The sequence below is a fragment of the Stylophora pistillata genome, chromosome 10 (genome assembly GCF_964205215.1).
Source record: "Stylophora pistillata chromosome 10, jaStyPist1.2, whole genome shotgun sequence".
NCBI lineage: Eukaryota > Metazoa > Cnidaria > Anthozoa > Scleractinia > Pocilloporidae > Stylophora > Stylophora pistillata.
The window spans coordinates 4,551,735-4,570,589 of NC_142528.1; the positions used below are offsets into that span (position 1 = coordinate 4,551,735).

At 37.7% G+C, this 18,855-nt stretch overlaps 2 protein-coding genes, 1 long non-coding RNA gene and 1 pseudogene across 6 annotated transcripts; 1 reads left to right on the forward strand and 3 right to left on the reverse strand.

Annotated features, from left to right (window-relative positions):
- Positions 1–362: 362 nt before the first annotated feature.
- LOC111342251 (pyroglutamylated RF-amide peptide receptor-like) lies at positions 363–6,526 on the reverse strand. Of its 2 annotated transcripts, none has more exons than XM_088736692.1 (6): positions 6,286–6,526; positions 5,709–5,789; positions 3,621–3,763; positions 2,447–2,639; positions 1,902–2,168; positions 363–1,270 (listed from the first exon to the last, which is right to left on the reverse strand). In XM_088736692.1, the coding sequence occupies exons 3-6, from the start codon at positions 3,746–3,748 to the stop codon at positions 908–910; spliced, it is 951 nt and encodes a 316-aa protein (XP_088592818.1). In that variant the 5' UTR covers positions 3,749–3,763; positions 5,709–5,789; positions 6,286–6,526; the 3' UTR covers positions 363–907. The 2 variants fall into 2 exon arrangements, with proteins under 2 accessions (XP_088592818.1, XP_088592817.1); XM_088736691.1 differs by having other exon boundaries at positions 2,369–2,639.
- A 1,168-nt stretch (positions 6,527–7,694) lies between these two features.
- On the reverse strand, positions 7,695–8,253 carry LOC148721474 (uncharacterized). Its single transcript, XR_015992673.1, has 2 exons — positions 8,155–8,253; positions 7,695–7,946 (listed from the first exon to the last, which is right to left on the reverse strand). It is a non-coding gene; the product is annotated as an uncharacterized LOC148721474 (long non-coding RNA).
- A 1,381-nt stretch (positions 8,254–9,634) lies between these two features.
- Positions 9,635–18,567, reverse strand: LOC111342260 (pyroglutamylated RF-amide peptide receptor-like). Of its 3 annotated transcripts, none has more exons than XM_088736783.1 (3): positions 18,268–18,567; positions 13,741–14,327; positions 9,635–10,326 (listed from the first exon to the last, which is right to left on the reverse strand). In XM_088736783.1, exons 2-3 carry the CDS (start codon positions 14,269–14,271, stop codon positions 9,982–9,984), a joined length of 876 nt encoding a protein of 291 aa, XP_088592909.1. In that variant the 5' UTR covers positions 14,272–14,327; positions 18,268–18,567; the 3' UTR covers positions 9,635–9,981. The 3 variants fall into 3 exon arrangements, with proteins under 3 accessions (XP_088592909.1, XP_022805052.1, XP_088592908.1); XM_022949317.2 differs by lacking the exon at positions 18,268–18,567 and adding an exon at positions 17,115–17,488; XM_088736782.1 differs by lacking the exon at positions 18,268–18,567 and adding an exon at positions 16,949–17,066.
- On the forward strand, positions 11,453–13,276 carry LOC148721475 (uncharacterized; annotated as a pseudogene).
- Positions 18,568–18,855: the final 288 nt, after the last annotated feature.

The window sequence follows — 18,855 nt, forward strand, 5'->3', positions numbered from 1 at the left end:
GTTGATAGGTTTCTTAAGAAGATGTCAACGAACTTGTGCGCGCGACTCGCGTGCAACGAACTTGTGCGCGCGACTCGCGTGCGCATGCTTTGGGATTACGTAAGTTAAAATATCGAAAGAAAATCACGGAGACCTTTTTATTTGTGACGTGTGCAAGTTTCTGAGAGAGGAGTTGAAAGTTTTTTAGTTTATCGAGTGGCAATTTGCTTGGCGGACGTCGCCGTTTACCGCGAGTTTACCGTTTATCATGTTGGAATAAACGTTTTCGTTTCCGAACAAAGTTAGTGAACTTTAGGTAATTTACAAGGTTATAGATAAGTTCATTGCTAGCGTACTAAACAGGTTTTTTTAAAGCACAAAAGTCAAAGAATGTTAATTTATTTTATTTCATCGTTTTCTAATTGTTTTTACCTATTTATTTATTTTTCTGCACTGTTGTTCCAGAATAATGCTTCATCATTTTTCTCACTTTTATGCTCGAAACTATTGTAGTATAATGTGGACAACGCTACCTAAGGGTTTGGCATGTACAGTGTAAATACAAACGACGGCTCGAGTTGAACTGCAAACAGGAACCGAAGTTATTGTCAAGATGGCCACGAGACGTATCAGCGAGCCAAATGCAATTACATTTATTTTAATTGAGCGACTATACTCGTTTCTTCTGATCACGATAAAACTGCAAGCTGGCCCATAACAGTCCTGCAACGCGAATGGCAGATCCCGCGAGATTCGAGACGGCGAACGAGGCGAGCCTACGAGAGGTCTACGGACTGAGTCCAATCTAACTCTAAATTTCTTTACTATCTCGGTCCCCGCTTGTTCTTTGCGGGCAGAATTCAACTTATTGCACCAATTTTTGTCCCTCCTTTTGCATGCCATCTGAAGTGGATACTAGACTTATCGCTTACGGTTTGATTCGCATGGTAGATACGACGGTAGGTTGTGTGACAGCGTCAGTGGGATCATTGGTATTATTGGTTGACTCACTGAAGTCCCCAATTCGGTTTCTGCAGGTCTTTCCGCAGCATAGCAGACTTTTGACTTTACTTCGAAATCTCTGGTTAACGAAGACGTAAATAAAAGGATTCACAGTAGAATTGCACGTGACCAGAACGATACTTGTGATGTAAGTAACATCTCCATAGTTCTGCGAAGGACTGAAGTAGTTCAAGGCGTAAATAATCAGGTTTGGCAACCAGCATATACCATAAATTACACTCACGACAAGTACCATTTTGGTGACACGTCTTGTCACCCTTATCACGCCCTGAATAAGCAGAGAATAAACAAGTTTTACCTTCTCATCTACATCACGTGTAAAGAGCATCGATATCGATCAGATAACTTGTGTCCTGTAAATATCGCAGGGCTTAAATTTTTCGGAAGGGCATTGACTAAGTTTTTCGCAATCAAACGACAGCTGTTCAAAATGATTGGAACCACTATAACTTCTGAGTGAAATTTTCTGTTCAAGGAATTACGAGAAGCCTCATATTTTCAAATGGTCTGACTTGCGAAGTCTTTTAGAGCTCGAGGGGTACTACAAGGTGGATATTTTGAGTGATTCCTTCGTGAACTAACACTTAACTCGCCTATGGGCTTCTTTTTTTTAACCTAATTTTTTTTTTTTTTTGTTATTTTGAGTGGATACCTATCTTATAACCAACTCTTATCCTAAACAATGAATCCTTCACGCCATGTCATTTTTTGCCTTTGGCGTCAGTGGTCAATCGTATGAAAACAAATCCTGAATCACTTTTAAGTTGCAATTGGCCTCGATGCACAACAAAAAATGACAAATGCAGAAAGAGATGTACCTTTCAAACGCATCGTCATATGCTGGAAAATCATACTAATGGTTGGATTATCAATAAGTCGAGAGAGTGTGGAATTAATACCTGCCGGGTATTTTGTGTGATGTTTTCTACAGTGCCATCCTCTTTTTTGAACCAGAGCGCATATACTACTTTGGAATACAACATAATCATCAGCAGTATTGGGATAAGTCCAGCAACAAAGAACCAAGTGGAGCTATATGCCTTGGGAAGCCAGTCAGATGGAGGCCAGTATTCCATGCAGAAGTTTTTTTTCTTGTCAAAATATATTGTCAGGAATAGAGGGATGTTGAGAATAACTGCACCAATCCATGATAACGGAATGATGACCTGTTGATAAAATAAGAATTATGAGATAGCTATATAAATAGTTTAGTCAAAAAGTGTAAAACGTCAGAAGCGAAAAAGGCACGAAAGATGAAAGGAATCGATTAAACCAAAACCATTTCTTGATATGGATTTACAAAATTAATAATGGTAATGGAACTGAGATTATATGCGTGAGTATGCATATGAGTATGAAACTCTACCTTTAGTTTATTGTACGTAAGTTTCCCTTTGTTTCCATAAGGATACATCACAGCATAATATCGTTCAAACGCAATTACCACAAGTGTAAAGACTGATGCAGCACCACCAGTCCAAGTAAGGTTTCCCCCAGTCAGAAGCCTGCAGACCCATGTCCCTGCTTGTCCATCTGGATGTTCGAAGGTGTGAATCAAAATAAAGCGCGGCGCGATGAACAAGGCCACCATGGCATCTGCCACCGCCAAGTTTAGAAGTAGGACGTTCATAGGGGTTCTGAGAAATCATTAATAAAAATATCAATACCGGTGGAATGTTCAACGTCATTCTCCCACATTTTATACCGACCACAGTTGGCATGACTTCAATAATACGCAGACAGTAAGTCTGTTTAACACTCCAAATACAACATCACTAACATCTTACTGTCAAATGTGGCACTATTACGCCCAGATTGCCGTGAATTTGGGTTTCTTTAAGATCTCTTCTAATCTGTAACATTTGGTTAAAATAAACATCACTCACCCATATTTCTATCAAAACTATGATCTAAACAATTATTTATTCATAAACGTAGATTATCTGCTGTTTACTACAAACTGGACTTCAATATAAACAAAAATAATCCGAAAAGCTACCATAAGAATGACTACTCACCTTACATGATAAAAATCAAAATTTTCTCGTTTGTTTCTTTTTTTGTAAATGATCAACCAGCTATGGTCTACTTCGTGATTGGAAACCTTACCGGCAATATACGAACAGTGACTCGAGTGCAATTTTTGGAGAAGCATCATTTAAAATTATGAGACTCATGAATAGCACAAAAACGTTCCAATGAAAATATCTAGTTGCATGAATTCAAAAGTATTGCTGGTAGGCTATTTTAGGTGAGCTGGTTTGGGAAAGTTACTTAGAACAAAAGGCGAAAGCTGTAAAACCCTGCTAACTCCAAACCCTCCGATAATTCGAACTAGATCCGATCTTATTGACCCACTTTTCAGTCATTTTGTATCGGCTAACTCGAACCCATTTTAACTCGAGCCATCTTCTGCTTCGGCTTTGAAAGTTCATCGAGTTCAAGCTAGTGGGGTTCTACTGAAGCAGTCTACTCATTTCAAAATAGGTATTAGTTGTGAGTAATGTTGTAAAATGACTCATGTAAGTGTTACAACAGCAAGTGGTTGTTTAAGTTACATTTTGTGAATAAACTATGAGTGAAAGCGTTCTAAATCCAGTGCAGTCTTGGCGAAATACCTCATATCCCGGTAGAAAATAATAACCAGACCCACGATTGCGTTACCGGTGAGATTCGTGCTGATCAGAATGGAGAACATAGTAGTGATCCCAATCGTTGCTGAATCTGAATCCGTGTACAGCGACATGATCGTTCTGACTTACTGCACGGTAAATGAATCATATAACAAAGTTACTTAAAAAAAGGAACATTCACAAATTTTGACTATGTTTGCCGTGACAAAAGACGACTGGAGCTTAAGATTTCAAAGAGAATTTAAGAAACATACCCATGGCGCGAAGTGAACAAGACTATTCGTTCTATTTGATTATGAATAAAGGCTGATAGTTTCGAAAGTAACTGTTTGGGGCTGCGTCGGTGGGAGTAACGAAATAATTTGGATATATCAACAAAGTTGAAATGGTAAATTGGCCAACGAAACGATTACAAAAGCTGACGTTTCGAGCGTTAGCCCTTCGTCGGAGCGAATAAAGTAATTCTTCCTCTATTCGCTCCGACGAAGGGCTAACGCTCGAAACGTCAGCTTTTGTAATCGTTACGGTGGCCAATTTACCATTTCAACTTTGTTGATATATCCAAAGTCCCAATTCCTCTATTCGCTCCGAGGAAGGGCTAACGTTCGAGACGTCAGCTTTTGTAATCGTTACGGTGGCCAATTTACCATTTCAACTTTGTTGATATATCCAAACTATTTGATCATGACTGCAGGTAATTTTTTTCTGCGCATTTGAAAAGGCAAACAAAATGCAGGACTCCTGAGTCTTGACTAATAATTATGTCCGCCGCCTGGTTAGCTCAATTGGGAGAGCGCCGGACTGCTGTGCGGGAGGTCGAGAGTTCAATACCGGCCGGACCAACACTCAGGGTCTTAAAATTAACTGAGAAGAATATGCTTCCTTTCTTTAACATCAAGAAATGGTTAGATATTCTAGTCTTCTCGGATAGGGACGAATAAATGGAGGTCCCGTCTCCTGCAGGGTTAGGGGCAGGAGACGTTAATTTCCCACGCACGAGATTACTGTGTGATGGATGTCCTCCCCTGGGGTGGGTTGGGTGGGTATACAGCGCTTTGGACAATTAGTGGATTTTAGCGCTATATAAATACAATTATTATTATTATTATTAATGTTTTATCCAACCTTCTTTGGGGCTCACAACCAATCTTCTGTTCGAACCTTTTTCCTACTGTGGTAGATAATTTTGCACCAAAACGAAATGGAGTGAAATTGATTAAAAAAAAAAAAAAAAGGAGAAATATGTCTTGCTTGTTACGTGTGTGAATTTTTTTTTTTTTTTTAATATTGAACTTATTCCCATCTGGGGCTTTCCAGTGAACAAATTGGGTTGCGAAATTATCAAACATACAATACAATACGAATTATATACCTTTAAAATGAAATATGGTCAGTTTAAAATTAATTCAGAAGCTCTCTTAAAGGACGCGGGACTCGTAGATAATTTAAGGCTTGGATCTAAGTTGTTCCAGGTAAATACACTTTTAAAATAAAACCTTATTGTCGTGACCTTTTTATTATAATTTTCAGTTTTTATTATGTTTGATATTTTTAGTCATGTTTTCCATCTCTTTGAGAATAAAAAAAAGAGTTAACATGAAATAAAAGTCGAACATGGGCAGTAAAGAACACAATTTCCTGACTAGATTTCAGACGTAACTAATTTTAAATAGATAATGCATATTTTAACGACAGTTTTGACGGAATAGGAAGAAACACGGAAGAATCTCGTTCAACTACGATGCAAAGCCGAAGAAAACGAAAATTCATTTTGATAATTATTTCGCGAATTCCCCAGAGCAACTCCTCACTTGACTTGTGTTAAAGACAATAATCATTTTCTTGAAGGACTGATTTTAACATATCGCTGGGTCAGATCTTTGAGCCCTGAAATAATTCTAAACACTATCTATGCAGGTATTATAAACGCGCACAGTCTCTCAAGGAAAACCTCAGTGGTATCTTACAATTAGGACTGTTAATATAAGATAAAAAGTGCGGAAGAAAATTGAAACGGAAATATCGTAGTTTTCAGTTGTTAACGTTACGTATACGTTATAATAACGGACTCACCCAGCTTTAGCAATGGTGTAGAAAGCTCGCAGTTTTCATCTATCTTCTGACGTTATTGTTGTACACTCACATAATTAATATCTGAAAAGTCACAATAAACGGCGCCCGTTTTTTCATTCTCGCTAAGTAATAAGAAACTTGTAAATTAAATTCATGATTATTATAAGAACTTTCTGGGTAAATTGCATTGATAGCAAGTACGTTTTTATTTATCTGTTTATTTAGTTTTTGTCATCGTATTTTCTGCTGTTTTTCAGGTTTCAAGAAAGCATAATATTTCCTTTTTTTCCCAATCTTTTGATCAGCTTGACTCTTCGTGGAAAGCAAAACAACGACTACTTTTAGACGAGAAAGTCTGATAATTGATGGCTGTGGGTTACAGTTATTTTGAAATAGCACATTTTTCACAATAGATGATCTACCCCGCAACGAAATGACGAACAAAGTAAACGGTAAAATAAAAACAGCTATCGCATTTTAAAAATGCATGAACACGTATTGGAAGAATTGCCCTTTCTTGGCTTAAGCTCAGAGATCGTTTCAATCACCAATGTTACAAAGTAAGTCCTAATCGTACCTTCCCTCAGTTCAATATACAACTGGTTCAACAAATTTCCTATTGAACAAGTCTTTAGCGAACTTCCAAGGTGTGCTTTGTTACGGCATATCCTTATCTGTGTTAAGCAACTGATTAGAATAAGCGGAAGAAAACGTAGAGAAAAATTTATATTAGTCGACGTTTGGAAAACATAGCGCACCTTTATGAGCAGAAAACTAGTTGCAATGAATATTGACAAATTATCTTTGAGCTTCTTTACTGCTCTGAGCCCACGCAGCTTTGAGGGAGGTGGCATAATGTTAATTTTGTAGATCAATAAATTAGACTTTTTGGGACAGTCTGAGTAAATACTGTGACAAGTAAAAAGGAAAGCAATTTCCCTTCGCAAGTTGTGAGATGACAGTTTTTTCTTTTCCTCCCAGATTCTAATTTCGAGTAAAGTTCTTTTTGGACTGAAATAGCACCCACCTCTACCCTCTTATGACTTTTTCACAAATTATGTCAAAGAGGAATTAAGAATGACATTGAAAATTGACAGAAAGGTCCGATCCACCTGTCGATCAATTCGGTTAAAAGTCTAATGAAAATTGGGCAATATCTTCTAGAGATATTTATTAAAGGAGAATCTTGCCTATCTGTGCGACAAAAGATGTCATAAATTGCTGAAAATTATTAGATTTCTGGTGAGAAAAAAGGAAAAATATTTAGTTCAACCACATTTTGTGTTTACATTTGTGAGGAATTTCATAGAAATGGGGTTTGTAGAACAGATAGTAAATTTTGAGATAGATGTGATGACTTTCAGTAAGGTCCTCTATCTGATATAGTTTTCGAGCTGAGATGAAATTCACGTTAATAACGCAAGCTTCATTTCATCATGATACTTATCCAGTTTTAGCGTAAAAATGAAGAGGATCAACATGTACAACATGCAACTTACTTGTTCAAGATTTAGGGGTCAGTGAAAAGTAAGGTACCTTAAAGGCGTTCCTTCTTGCAAAAGTGCAAGGTAATATCTCTTGTGAACTTTGTTCAATTTGGAGACCCATAACTTTTATCCTAACAAATATATTACGTAACAGAGTGTTTGATGGCAATGAAATGGTTTGAAACTCTTGAAACACAGCGAAGACGAAGGAACGCATCGACCCCAACCGGTCCTTGTGGTGTTGAAAGCTCTGAGTAAGCTCTCAGATAGGAAGAGAACGAAGAAGTTTCTGAATAACTCATTCTTTACTTTCTTGGCTGAAAGTTTATCCTACTGAATAGATTAAGTTAATGCGAAGATCCAAATAAATCATTTATACAGTTATACAATAATAGTGACATAAACGTATTTGCATACGAAAATGTTTAGAGTGATTTCTCGTGAAATATGAGTCCTAAATAGTTTTCGAGAAAGCACAAAAAATAACGATTTCAGGAAACATTCTTCACTTTGTTTAATTTTTCATGCCGTTAAGCCTCAGCTAACTGCTCTTATCTAATCAACCCACTAAACCAAACAAACAATTTTTGAAGAAAAAAATACAAAATTTGGGTGAAAGAAGAAGGCATACGGATGACAAAGTAATCCATCTTAATCCAGTAAAATTACTGCAAGATCCAGCTCAACTTATTTTACATACAGAATTGAAATGAGACTTCTGCCAATCGGAAAATTCACAATAACCACAACACTGAAAAAAAAAAAAGAAAGGGAAAACACAGTATGACTAATTTCTGTAAATGCATCAGTAATTTAGGACGAATAAAGCGATTGTATAAGGAATTCAGTCCGTATATTCTGTCATTGATGATACTTTTCCAGAACTTGTTTACTTACGTCGCGATCTTCCGTACCTAACTTGCTAGGAAGACGATTGGAAAATTGAAATGTTTACTTACCGCTCTCCCTGTCCGAAACAACTCTTGCAGGAAAAAAATTACTGACCTAATAAAACCGATGTAGTTTTGGCTTAAATTGTTCTTCGATGTGTAGACTAGGTGCCGAACACTTAAAAGAGGAAACATCTTTCGACTTATTGACGCCATAGCAACAGTGGAAATGTACTTAATTCTTAATTGGTTAGAATGTTCCAGAATGTTTTAGAAATCGAATGCTCTAGAATCGTCAGTTGTGAAACAGCTGCGAAGAAGCAATAGGGAAATACACTGCTATGTTTCCTACTGAATGCTCAGAAAGATAAATTATCCTGAAGAGATTTGACTTTAACTTTGGAAATTGATGTAATTGTCCTTCGAATTCCTTTAAGCACTTGAAGCCTTCCTCAGTCTCATTTTTATCAATTTAAGAGCGAGTTTTAATGGCAAATATTAATTGACGTTTCTATAAACTCGCTAAATGACTTTATCATCGTGACCAATCAGAGATCACAGCCTGTAGTGTCTCAGTAGGATTAATCTTGAAAACAGACCAGTCCAGATATAATATATTTTCTTAAACTGACGCAATGGCAAAACTAATAATTATTATAACATAACCAAAGTAAAGCGCGCTCTCTGATTGGTCAATTTAGCGTTCCCCATTTGCCCATGGGTGTACGCTGCTGACGTGAGCAAATGCAAAGACTATTTTTCCGCGCGCGCTTGTTTTTTCTGGTCGCGTAAGATTTGTTAAATAAAAGGGAACTCTTTAGCTACAATGTATCAATGTTATGTTATAAAACAAATGGTAAACACCACAGCGTACACTATTGAGTTATGGATGCACTTGGGACGTTTGCTAAGCACTCAAGAAGCTAGAGTCGCTCTCGGCTATCGCCTCGAGCGACTCTTACGCTTCTTTCGTGCTTAGCAACCTCCCGCGTGCATCCATAACTCAATAGTGTACGCTGTGTTGTTTACCATTTGTTAAATGATGCATAATCTTTCAACATCGATGAAGCATTTTGGCAGAGTGGAGTTAAGCCGGAGACACTTACAAATATTCTCTTTTCACTCGATTGATGCGTTCCTCTAGTTTCTCTTGGACAAATCCTCAGGCAGCATTTTATTCATAAAAAAAGTAGAAACAGTTTTAAAAGCTTCAACGCAGGCAAAAAGCCCTAAGAGTTTGAGGCTTTAATACGTCAAGTATTTTAAACGGTGATAGTGTGACAGTAAACAATAAAAGCACTCGGTGTGCGGCCTCGTGCTTCCGTCTGTTTTTCGGTGTTTGGAACCCCTGATAAAATACTCGCACTCGTTTTCTATACTACGTCAGATGATCTTTGAAGTAACTTTGTTTTATTTTCTTTTTTCGAGTGATTTTATAGTTTCGGGGATGTGTGAACATGATTTTTTTCTCTCTTCGTCTACGTCCAAGCTTTACGGGAAGCTGCACACAAGGTGTGGTATCACAACAAATATTTGCAATGATGATATATACAATTGTTTTAGTCATTTAATTGAAAAGCAAGCCTGGTTATAACTATAACACAAGGAAAAGAAAAAAATTTCCTTTCGCAAGATTTTAAAATTCACAGCTTTTCTCTTTTACTTCAAATTCAAAAGCGTTGAGTCAGGAATAGTTGTTTTTTGGGTCGCGCTTTAGAAAGGTAAGTAAGGATTAGTTTCTAAGCAACAATGGTTAATAAGATAAAAGAACAAAGTGACCTTTTAAAGCGAAAACTGGCCACATCATAACAAAGATGGACAAGAAACATCTTCGCATAAAATGCTTTATCGAGGAACTTCTTGGAGATAAATCAAAGTTGAGCACGGCCGACATTGTCAAAGGAAAGGAACAATTTTAGTTGAGTTTGCTCTCTTCCAACGGCACCAGACCAATTTGTACAAATTTTGACGAAACTGTTGACTTCGGAGACTGTACACCACAGGGTTAATAGAAGAGTTGATGGTTGCAAGAACTATAGTTGTCTTGTGCGGAACAGAATACATGGACTCAGATGGAATAACATTGGCTAAGAAGTAGATGATTAACGTGGGTACCCAGCAGACGACGTATATGGCACTCACTAGTAACACCATGATAGTTATTCGTTTCCTAGATCGGATGAAAGCCATTTGAGACAGGTTTTTTCCGACAATGCTTGTGAACCAAAGGCGACGTGTTACCTGGAAGAAAGTTAAGTCCCAGTTAAGCAGCCAGTTTTCACGTTGCCCGTCCGTCAGTTAGTCGGGCAGTCAGTCCATCAGCCAATCAGTTGGTTCTTAAGTCAGTCAGTCGGTCTGTCAGCCAGTCAATCAGTCACAGAGTCAGTCATTCAGTCCATCAGCCATCCATTAAGTCCATCAGTCAGTCAGTCTCTCAGTCAGTTAGTGAGTCAATCACTCAAGAGCTCAGGAATTAGTTTAGCTTTCAACAATCAATAGATTTTTAGACCATATACCGATATATATATATATATATATTATGAGAGGAAAAAAGGACGTAACTACATTTCCCGACAAGCCTGTTTCGTGAATCGCTTCACTCTTCAGGGGTTTAAACCCCTGAAGAGTGAAGCGATTCACGAAACAGGCTTGTCGGGAAATGTAGTTACGTCCTTTTTTCCTCTCATAATATTTATTCTGCTCTGCTTCAACGTATTGAGCACTGTTCCACGCAAAAATCGACTTACAGACTTCCTATATATATATATATATATATATATTAACTTGTATCGGAGCATAAATTCATTTGTAATTTTAACACAAAATCTATTGTAACCCAGTCCCTTATTAATTAACTGTATCTATTTTGTAGTTTTAAATTTGTAACCACATTTCAATTTGTAACCATATTGTAATTTTAAATTTGTAACCACATTGTAAAACAATGAAGCCCACAGGCTTCATTGTTTTCTCGAGCTCCTCCGACCACCCCCTAGCACATCGATAACTATGTTGAGCTGCTCCACGAAATATCCAGGATATTGCTTTTTAAGCTCCCATCGCAGTGGTTATTATTATTATCATTATTATTATTATTGTTATTATTATTATTATTATTATCATTATTATCATAGTTATTATTATTATTATTATCATTATCATTATTATTATTATTATCATCATTATTATTATTATTCCGCTTAACAAGGGTAACAGTGAGGTGCGCCCAATTGGTGTGGGCGAGGCGATTAGAGGAATAATTGGCAGATGCGTCACAAGAGTCACGAAACAAGATGTGATCAACGCTAGTGGGGCCATGCAGGTCTGCGCAGGTCAGAAGAGTGGCGGGGAAGCCGAAATACACACTATGCGCAATATCTTTGAAGGCGATGAAACTGATTCCGCCTTACTAGTTGACGTCTTTAACGCCTTCAATTCACTAAACAGAGCGGCAGCGCTTAATAACATCAGAGTGCTATGCCCATTGATCGCCATCTATGTAATTAACACTTATCGAGTTCCTGCGTGCCTTTTTGTGTTTGGTGGTAGTGAGCTTAAATTTGCAGAAGGAACCACACAGGGAGACCCCTTTGTTATGTCAATGTATGCAATTAGTCTACAACCGTTAATGTCGTTACTTCAAAATCGAAGCACTGCAAAACAATGCTGGCTCGCGGATGACGCTACTGGAGCAGGATCCCTAGCAGAGGTTAAGCAAAGGTGAGATGAGTTGAGAGAGGCTGGTCCGACCCTTGCCGGATACTATCCTAACTCCAAGAAATGCTGGCTTGTTGTTAAGCCGGAAAAGGAAGACCACGCGAAGGAAATGTTTGCAGAGACCAGTATCAAGATCACAACCGAGGGACTCAAACACCTTGGCGCTGCGCTGGGCTCTCGGTCTTATCTTGAGCAATATGTGGGTAGCAAGGTAGAAGAGTGGGTGAAAGAAGTGACGAGGTTGGTGGAGTTTGCAAGATCTCAGCCACAAGCTAGTTATGCCGCATTCACATTTGGGCTCCCACACCGGTGGACGTACTTTATGAGAACACTGCCGGATATTGAGAACCTACTGCAGCCTTTAGAGCATGCAATCTCGGATGTACTTATACCGTCGCTCATAGAACGTAACTGTTCTGAGGAAGAGCGTAGTCTGGTAGCATTACTGGTGAGTATGGGAGGCTTTGGGCTCATTAATCCATCTGATACTGCGGATACGGAGTATTCAGCGTATGTTAGGGTAAGCGCTCCACTTGTAAGCAAAATAGAGGTGCAATCACATGAGATCCCAGAAGAGGCCGAGGTACAACGACTGGTATACGTCACACGGAAAGAAAAGGATGATAGACTAAACGAAAAGCTCGAGAAGGTGAAGGCCTTAGTACCAGACAAGACACAGAGAGCCGTATACCTGGCCTGTGAAACAGGCGCATCCAACTGGCTTACAGTTATTCCTCTCAAAGACATGGATTTTGATCTTAACAAGCGGAAATTTCGGGACGCCGTGAGGCTTCGATATGATTGGCCAATACCCAATAATTCATCAGTATGCGTTTGTGGGAGCTTGTTTACAGTGGATCACGCGATGATCTGCCAGCGTGGGGGCTTAGTCATTCAGCGTCACAATGAAATACGCGATCTACAGGCCGAGCTGCTCGACATGGTTTGTTACGATGAGCAGGTGGAACCGGCTTTACAACCTATTACAGGCGAAGAATTTCCCAGAGGGACTAATCAAGCCCCTGACGCACGCCTCGACGTCCACTGTAGGGGTTTCTGGGAGCGACAGAGGGCTGCTTTTTTTCGATATAAGGGTGTGTCATTCCAACGCTAACTCATACAGAGATCTTAGCCCCAAGCAGATTTACAGAATTCATGAAAATGAAAAGAAGCGAAAATAAACCTCCCGTGTAACAGAAGTAGAGCAAGGCACTTTCACCCCACTGATATTTACAACGACGGGGGACATGGCTGACGAATGCTTGAGGTACCACTCAAGATTAGCCGAGCTATTATCAGCAAAAAAGCAAGAGAGCTACGCCACAACAATTTCATGGGTCAGAGCGAAAGTGTCCTTTACAATTTTGCGGAGCGCGCTCCTATGTCTAAGGGGATCTAGAACCCTGAGAAGGAGGAACTTAGACATTAAAGAGAGGATCTGGAAGTAGAGAAGGGTCGAGCAAGGCTTCCTTAAACTCATCAGTTATAGATTATTTTTATTATTTTTATAGTAAATTTTTCTTATTTTTTTGCGTTGAACTTTTGAAGATTTTGCATTTCCTTTGTCAAGAGACTTAAAATTACTGTTATCATTGTTATCACTATAATCATTTTTATTATCATTATTATTATCATCTTTATTATTATCGAAAAGCTCGAGAAGTAAACGTATACGAGGTGTGTTTTTCTTAGCTTCTGATAGGCATTTTAATTTTTTTTTCGATTTTTAGGGTTTTTATCAAACTTTTGTAAATATTTTTGGTGATTTTAAATAAAGTGGAGTATAGATTATTATTATTATTATTATTATCATTATTAATTTCTAACGCTGGCGTCTCGAGCTCAAGCGCTTCATCAGAGAGAAAGCCCAAATGAATCGCTCAGCCTCCCTCTTTAAAGTTTAATGGAAACGCAACTGTGTGTCAATTAATATCTTACCTTAAAGTAAATGACACCCATGACAGCAATAGGAATTACACCTGCCACTACAATCCATCCAAAACTATAAATCTTTGGTAGTATAGGGTGAGGCCATTTTTCTGCGCACAACTTAATTTCATCGTTGTATGTGACTGAAAGGTATAAGGGAAGGCCCCATAATACTGCTATAATCCAAATGATCACAGTGGTCGCTCGCAAGCTTCTCCCTTTGCCCACCCGTTTTCTAAAGGGTTGAAAAGTGGCATTAAAAACTTCAATAGCGATGGCAACCAGGCTGTAAATTGACGCAACTGCAGCAGTCCATGCAGAGGTTCCCCCAGTGATGAATCTACAAAGATACTCCCCTGCTTGTCCCTCTGGATGGGTGAACGTTGGACCAATCACAAACTTGATCCCCATAAAGATGGCAACCAAGATATCAGCTATCGCCAAGTTGATCAATACGTAGTTCATAGCTGTCTTCATGTTTTTGTTCTTGAGGATCACTAAGATGACTAAAGTGTTGCCAAGAAGGTCTGTCATAATCATGAAGGAAAAGGCCACAGCGAATCCAATGTATTCTGAGGATAGATCCTCTGGGTCTTCTGTGTGCAAAAGTGACTTCATTCAATAATACTCCGTCTAAATGCGTCAAATACTTTAACACTAAGAATATGATATGATTATTCATATTATATCGTATTATGAAATAAGTCATTGCCTGCGATTCGGCCCTCATTATTAGCTAAGAAAGATTTGAGACGAGACGAGTTGAGGTTTACTCCCTTCCAGCTCTCTCGCAGGCAAGCGTTGCTCAAGGCCTCACGATCATATTTTACTGCAGGCGAGCAAACGCTCGCGCCGAAGAATTTATAATGAGCTCGAGGGTCTGCGCAGTTAAGATTACATTCGATCACTACCATATATGGATTTTGAGACTAGTTAGTCTCAACGGATCACGTTCAACCGTGCACGCGTGCCTCTGCATTCGCGTGTGTGCCTGTATGCACCCTCACATACACCGAATGCAAATATGGCGACCAATTTTAGTTGCCATTGTTTTGGACTTACTAACCTCTCACACGTAATAATCCTTTTGTGTTTTCCACGTGAAGATGAGGCTAGTAAGTCCAGAACAATGGCAATTCAAATTGGACGCCATATTTGCATTCGGTGTATACACATTGCCTTTTGGCCAGTTTGAAATTGATCTCCTTTTATGAATTTTTTATTTTGATTGCCAACAACAAAAAGCAAACTTTACAATACGTATCTCACGAATAGATAGAATGTTAAACCTAAGCCTTAATCAGAGAGAGAAATAGAGAGCGTCAAACATTATCCCACAAATAGAGGTGTACGGCATTCAGAAACGACTCTTATCTTACTTTATTTTTATACTCATTCTCCAATCCATATACAGAGCAACAAGGAAGTTTTCTTCCCACTAATATTTGAAGGAAGCGTAAATATAATTACTTTTTTGTCTAGAATTAGTTAAGAACTGACGGTAAAGTTCAATCATTGCCATTTTCTGTCGTCATTTCTTGCACTTTGTTGGTCATTATTTCTCAAGTGAAATTAATTCAATGTAGAAAGAGTACACATCAATTACATAAACATCAATAAAAGAGATCAGATCCATTTTGAGCAAGCTGTCAAGTGGAACGTGGGTGAGGCGATTTATATAAACATGCTGCACTCAGACATGTCTAATTTTCTGTTTCCGTTTTCCCAAGGCCTTAATTTTCAAGACACCTCTCAAATGAAGAAACATTTCTTATGCATTTGCAATTTGAAATCGTCTTGAACTTTGTGTTCAAGTTTATAGGATATCTTTCAAATTTCAACCATATCATGTTCTTTTTATGGACTGTACAGAGCTGAAAGTCCGTTGCATCCATGCAGTGAAAATATGGATGACGAAATAATAAAAAGAAACTCAACGAGAATTTTTTCCAAAATCAGAAGATGCAATGTTTGGCCTATGATAACTAACATCTGTTATGTTTTGAGAGAAAAAAATTGATCATGGTTCGCCTTTTTTTCTTCTTCTTCAATTTGAAGAGCTTTGCAACAATCTAATTCAAAAATGAAAAAGTACAGTTAGTATGATATAAGATTAAAGGTTAAAGAGGGATTTTCTTTCAGTGAAATCATCAAGATATAAGAAATCCCTTCAAACTTATCTAGTACCGTTTTGAAAGGTCGTGGGGGCGTATCATCTGTCTGATAATTAATCTTTCCTGAATTGCATTTGGAAAAAATTTTAAGCTTAAAATCTATTTGGGACACTGATATCACAAAGCTTACCAGGAAAATGGAATTTATTAAAATGTGTAAAATTTTAAAGTTTTTTTACTCAATGGCGAGCCCTATTTTATGCATTGGGTAGAGCGGAACCACAGACCGAAGGTACATTTTTGCACGAGAAAAGAAAAATTCTCATTGTTTGTTCTTTTTCATACATGATTCACCTCAGTTGCCATCGTACATGTGGATAGCCTGGCTGTCCTCAGTCTCCAGTGACATATCACATAAAAAATTTTAAAAATGGCAAAAAAGAATGGAGGTACCGAAAATGAATAATTGTGTCTAAAAGGCGCAAGATAAAAGCGTGTGAAAGGTCATTAATGAATGATGTCCTTGGAGAGTGTACGTAAGCTTAATTAAGACTCTGAGATCACATTTAGGAAAGTTTCAAAATTGCGCTGCATTTTATACTCCGTAAAGTTAGGGAAAATTTAGCACGTTTTAACAAATGAAATATGTCAGCAAAATATAAAATTATTCACCTTTGAGACGGACCATCAAAGAGGAAACAAATTGACCACTGAACAAAAAAGAAATTTAAAATCTAAAGGCTTTTCTTTTCTTTTAGCGCGGGATGTCAATAGCAATCTGTCCGATTTTTATTACTACGTTTAGAAATATGTTGACGTTTTCCTCTTTGAGTTCGACTGTGATCGAAACAACCTATGTTAAGCAAAAAAAAAATAATAAGATATTTCGTTTGAGTAAAAAGAGGAATAAAACATCAAGTTGAATCCTTCTTCAGCCAACCATGTTTTTCAAAATAAGTGTCATCTCGATCACTAGGTACGCCATTTAGAGTCAAACAACGCCATACTCAAGGACAGGTGTGAAATGGCACCTAAAACAGAGCTTTAGGGCCTCAGGCTAGGAAAGGATTTGGAATAAAGTTTGAATTAAGCTTAATACCTACCGTAGTTGCTTTCTTGACTTAGAGAAGAGGGGCACATAAATTTCATTTTTTCTTTTAAATTCGAAATATTTTAATCTCGAGGAGAGAGTAACTAAAATGTTGCTTAGTTTTTGATGTTTTCATACAACAGGCTATTAATAAACAGAGGTTATTAAACTCAACTAACCTGCTGAGGTTGTTTCATTCCGTTCCATTGTTAGACGCTTTCACCACCAACCCAAACTCACATTGAACTGAAACCGTGTAGCTTATAATTTTTTAAGTTCTACAGGCCACTGAAAACGCGACGCCGTAATACCAGAAACCTTCCAATTTGCGTAAGCTCGTTAAAAAAAAAGCAATCTGTTTGTTGCTTTTCAATCAAATATTTTCCGTACTAAATAGCCTTAACCGTCACTGAAACGTAGATATTCTTACGACTTTTGATTGCTAATGTCAAGATTGATATCCTTTTTAATTTGGGCCTGAAGTCCTCTAAAAAAAAACACCGACTAAAATTCAAATATTTCTTCCCTCGTGCTCTAAATGTATTTTTGAATTAAAAGACATTACGCGTCCATGAATAGCCATCAGCTAAAGTATATTATGCATGCAAATATGAAACTAAAGATTTGATTTGTTACCAACAAATTTCATCTCTTGTTTAAAAGAACCGTGACACAGCTCGGAATTTAATTACCATAAAAAGACACATGATATCCTTTACGTGTGTACCTGACATCATGATGTAAAAGTCTCTCATTGACTCGCATTAAAATCGTTTTGAAAGCGTCGGATGAAAAATGAATTTTTCAGGTTAAATGCGAGTAGTTTGCTTTTATAAAGAGCGGTTTTGACAAACTCAAAAAGGGCATGGGGATACGATCTCGTTATGATCCAATGAAATATAAAATATACCATTACGAACGTTTCGTGCGAACGTAAAAGTTCAATGATCTACAACAATGATAGGAGGTCGACAGGGGGGCGCGGAGAGTAATGAGTTTTAGAGATATAGAAATAAAAAATTACCATGATTGCAGCTGCCATCGAAAGAAAATATTTCAATCACTTCGACGTTCTCGAAATTTCTCAATACGTGCTCAGCTAATAAAAATAGAATGGAGTGTTTCAGCATTCGGCAAAGAAACCAATCAAATATTCTATGTTGTTTCCTCTTTTACTCATTCAATCTCTATGTGTTCTTGTCAAAATAATTTAAGAAGGAATGGTTAAAACCTAACTAAAACCACATTGTTAAGAACTAGGAATGGTTAAAACTAGGAATGGTTTAAACCTAACTAAGACTATAATGTTAAGAACTAGGAAAACTCTCTTACCCTCTGTTTGAGAGCCATGTTAACGATTCAGATTGCTTAAGCTTTTGCCGTGTCTCTCTTTAGTCACAGATGATATTAAGATAAATTTTAACCATTCTCTAACACTTTTTTGGTTGATCGTCTTCCTTGTTTCACCATCCTTCTACGACTCAACTACACTTAAAAAACTCACTAAAATCAATTAGAGAATGCTGTTCATTTTTTACGAAGGTAAAAGGTAACCAAGCAGCTATTCCTTGTCCATCGTCCATCGAGTCACACTTAGCTAAAGAATCACGTTGAGTTAGCCAAACAGATCTTGCATTTTAAGAGATTTCCTTCGAAATATCAACTCATTACAAAGTGAATTTCTATGTACCTAAATTTCATGCAGTCCCAGTCAAGATTTGGCGCAACAAGACCAAGATCAGGAATACAAAAATTGTAAGGAGCTTACTGACTAAATTTAAATTACACTTAATGGCAGATTTACCAGGAAATCGGCATTTAAAGACTTTTATTTAACAGTGTGGTTGGAGAAGAAAGGGCATACCCAGTGTGACCCTCTTTTCCATAAATCAGCGAGCTGCGTGATCATCAGACATTTTA